We start from the raw sequence: 3,829 nt of genomic DNA, 5'->3' as shown, positions 1-3,829 counted from the left end.
GATTATGGAGTTGGGTTGGCACCATCAGTTTACCATCTTTTCCGTTCGCTGCGACCCCATCTTAATTGGAAAACGTATGCAAATGTGGAAGGTGTTAAAGAGGACATCGACATATTGTTTTTCCTTCAAAGCCAAGTGATTTCTTTAATCAGGGCAGTAACAACCCGATTATAAGATGGAAAAGCATCATCGATAAGAATGGAGACTATCTCATTTAATAAATATTTTGTTTTGATATACAAGTTCTTCGGATTTTTACGTCTAAAAAAAAGACGACATTAATTTCTTGATGACCTAATAACCTCAAGTTTAACCTCTCAGTTTTGTTGAAGAAAATATTAACATTAAAGATTAAGTTATTTACAACACTGTTGACTCTAATAAAACACTATTTTTTGAAATTAAAGTTATTATTAAAGTTTTTTAAAAGAAATAAGAATTGTATTCACTTTTTTTTCTGAAAGCAATTCAAAATTTCATTCACTTTACCTCCCATAGCTGTAGAAAGTCCTTTTGTTCAATACGTAATAATTCACAACGTTCATTCGTTACAACAGTTGCTCTATGTGGTCTGTTGTCAAGAATGTCCTCGCCAAAAGCAGTTCCGACACCCAGAGTACAAAGTGTAACGGAGTCCTGTAACATATTTTAATATGTTATTAGAACATCATTAAAATTTACCTTTCATTCTAAACCTTTTTTAATCATTTCTAAAATAATACATTTACCTTATCTCGCGAATTAATTATGTGCGGAAAATAATCTCAAAAATACTATACATTTATTTATTTGCGAATATCGCATACTTCATCCTTCTGTGACTATTAGTTTAATATACAAACTAGGAAATCGGTCTGTGATTGCGCGAAGAATATGGCTTTAGATAATTAATCTCTACAGCAGATGCTGATTTAGATGGTTTCTGTTATACATAGGCTATTTTCATCTTGGTGCTTTATATTTAGCTAGTGTGTAGCTACTATGTTCCTGTAAGACTGGTACATGTCACATGATTGATTAGTATATTAGATGCAACGCTACTTTTCAAGTCTGATGGCAGACTTTGATAGGGAAAAACATCTTCAGTGTGAGTTGCGAGGGTATAGCTTACCAGTGTGCTAAAGATTCCTTAACCTGGAATAACACACTTGGTAAATATGTTTAAGATTGTGAATAATGTTTCACTTTGGACAGTGTAAAATAAAGATCTCCTGACGCAGATTTACGTTAGCAGTTATATCTAAACTGGCACATGTAATTCATATCCAAGATTCATATAATTTTTTTTCCACGAAAGATTAAATTACGTTATAAATTTATAAAAATTAGGTACTTCATCATTCAAATAAGAGTGTGTATGTGAGTAATACGAACTTGAACACTGTCATCACAAACGTAGCTAGAACTTATATATCTTGATATTTGTTTAAAGTTCAGATAATGACAGAAACATGCATGGCTTAATAGTTAAGGTTTTCGCATAGACTGACTATTGAATTTATGATAACAATTTTATGACTTTACATGAGAATAAATGTCGTTATAAATAAATCTTTGGCAGCGTTATGCTTAAGTAGTAAGTATGCATTCTGATTTTTAAAAATAAAATATCGGCGAATACGCGTTCTGAAGCTAATATCGGACCCAGTTTTAGATTTTAATTAAAATATTTTGAATATTTCGGTTTGGTTGCTCTTTAGAAATAATAACGTTGCGCGTGCATATTCTTTTCCACATAACACAAAACGCGTTTACATACAAATGAACACATTCTTTTTCAAATGTATGTGACATTTTAATGCATGAACTTAGTCGGTTTAATAGTTTACGATTTGTTCTGCTTTTTTTGGAAATTTATATGTATACATATATAAATGTATACAAACGTATATTTCTATTTAGTAAGATTTATTTCATACATTTATTTCATAATCTTATATTTCTACTAAGCAGTTAATTATATTACTGTTTGATCGACTTCAATCTTGGCTGTACTATCATTATGTTAATGTTATGAATACCGATTAAAAGTTATTAATAGCTAGTAAAGTGTAATTACTTCGAAAAATCGAATGCAATACATATTTGAAGCCTCATCACATTAACTTTAGATTGGTACTTTACGACTTAGGGCGCGGATTGATCCTGTGTTAAAAATCTGGACTGCGGGGCTAGTGAGCCGGATTCGAATCCGCGCGATACCACAAAACGTTTCCCGCATTGTAAGCTGTGTGTACATTATAAGAGTGACAATCAATCCCTTAGCGAGGATGACTGATTGTAGGGTACGGCTGACAGGCTGTTTTCCTTCTGGTCAGTAGTTTGAAATTAGGGATGGCGGTAGATAGCTTTAGTAGCTTTATTAGAAATACAAATGCTTTACATGAAAACAAGCAACATCAGGATAATAACATGAACAATTTCAGATTTACATAACTCGATAAGCAACACCAACAGTTTTGCGTTTAGATACAAAGTAGTATTCTCGTGTTGACGCTTGCTAATCAGTAACAAAAACCACCGCTGTTTTCATTTTGTGATACCCTATCGGTATAAAAACAAATAAAAAAAGTCTTCTTTTGAGTTGAAAAAATGTTACATGAAGCAATGTGATTTATTTGATAGAAATGATGAGCCCACTATAGAATACTCTAAATATATTTTTGTGATGGAACATTTAAAATCCATACTACTTGTCCCTCACATTATTCTAAGAACACACGTGTGCTGCTTTATTTTGTATAGTCGCCATTTTAAACAGCTTCTACAACTCAAGATGTAGTGTGCTATTTTTGTTATCAAGTTGTAATTACCTTAACTGCGTATGTGACACAGAAGAAAAGAATAATTATCACATTATTTATTATTCCGTCCTCAACTTCAGAGGGCTTAAAGTATATACACACCCCTCAACGTAAGAGTGCTTGGCGTCTATAAATCATTCTCAGATTCTGAGAGTTTATAGGATATAAATTATCATTACAGATAAACAGACAATAGTTGATTCGTCAAGGCTGTCACTGTTCACCCACCTCTGAGAAAAAAGGAAATTTAAATCCACCTTTTATATTCAGGAATTCTTCCATTCCCCTCTAAATGTTCTATAAAGTGCCAGTTTCCATTATGCCAATGAATGGTATCTCATTCCATAAGCTAATCACTCTGTTAGAAAAAAAAAAGATCTGTCGTTTCAAAAACTTCAATTACATCCTCTTCTCTTATTGTATTCAGGATAAATCAGGGGCTCACACCCTATTGAGATTTTGAAGATATTCCTACGAAAACACCATTTCACTTTGAACGTTCATAAACAATAAACATTTGCTCAAATATATTCCGCAAATCACTCAGGCTTGATAATATAAATAGGTAATAACAGTATAAAAGAATTTACTTGCATGCATATGCATATACAGTTACATAATTGAAAGACAGAACAAAAATAAAATGCAAAAAGAAAAACTAAAAATAGGCATTTGTTAACTTATTTCTACGCAGAAGTATTTATGATGATGCTAATTTTTGTTTATATTGAATTTGTGTGAGTTCATATTGTTACGTCTCTGGTCGTTAGTTAATTTTCCGTCAAAATTCTTTCCGAAGAAACTTTAGCGATACAATTCCTTTCTTAAATAAAACTGGTTTATTCTTTCTCAATACAACTTTGCAATACACTTCATTTCCACAGTCACGCTATAACAAACGCTATAATTCACAACGAACGACTCACGTGCTCGACCCAACTGTCCGTCTCTATCTCTGTCTGCAATTCAATTACATTGTTGCCGTCAGTTCTTGGCGGTCTTATATACAAGAATACCGAAAATCT

The 3,829-nt window shown here is 32.3% G+C and overlaps 1 protein-coding gene across 1 annotated transcript in view; it reads right to left on the bottom strand.

Annotated features, from left to right (window-relative positions):
* Nucleotides 1-489: 489 nt before the first annotated feature.
* LOC111087880 (rap guanine nucleotide exchange factor 4-like) overlaps nucleotides 490-3,829 on the bottom strand; it is a gene marked incomplete at its 3' end in the record, with an annotated part of 43,452 nt that continues 40,112 nt past the window's right edge. The window contains exon 5 of the mRNA XM_022396152.1: nucleotides 490-636. Within this exon, the coding sequence (XP_022251860.1) occupies nucleotides 490-636 (147 nt within the window). The remainder of the gene's footprint in view (nucleotides 637-3,829) is intronic.

This window comes from Limulus polyphemus, unplaced genomic scaffold, assembly GCF_000517525.1.
Source record: "Limulus polyphemus unplaced genomic scaffold, Limulus_polyphemus-2.1.2 Scaffold2799, whole genome shotgun sequence".
NCBI classification, from domain to species: domain Eukaryota; kingdom Metazoa; phylum Arthropoda; class Merostomata; order Xiphosura; family Limulidae; genus Limulus; species Limulus polyphemus.
This window is presented reverse-complemented; position numbering and strand designations above follow the sequence as displayed.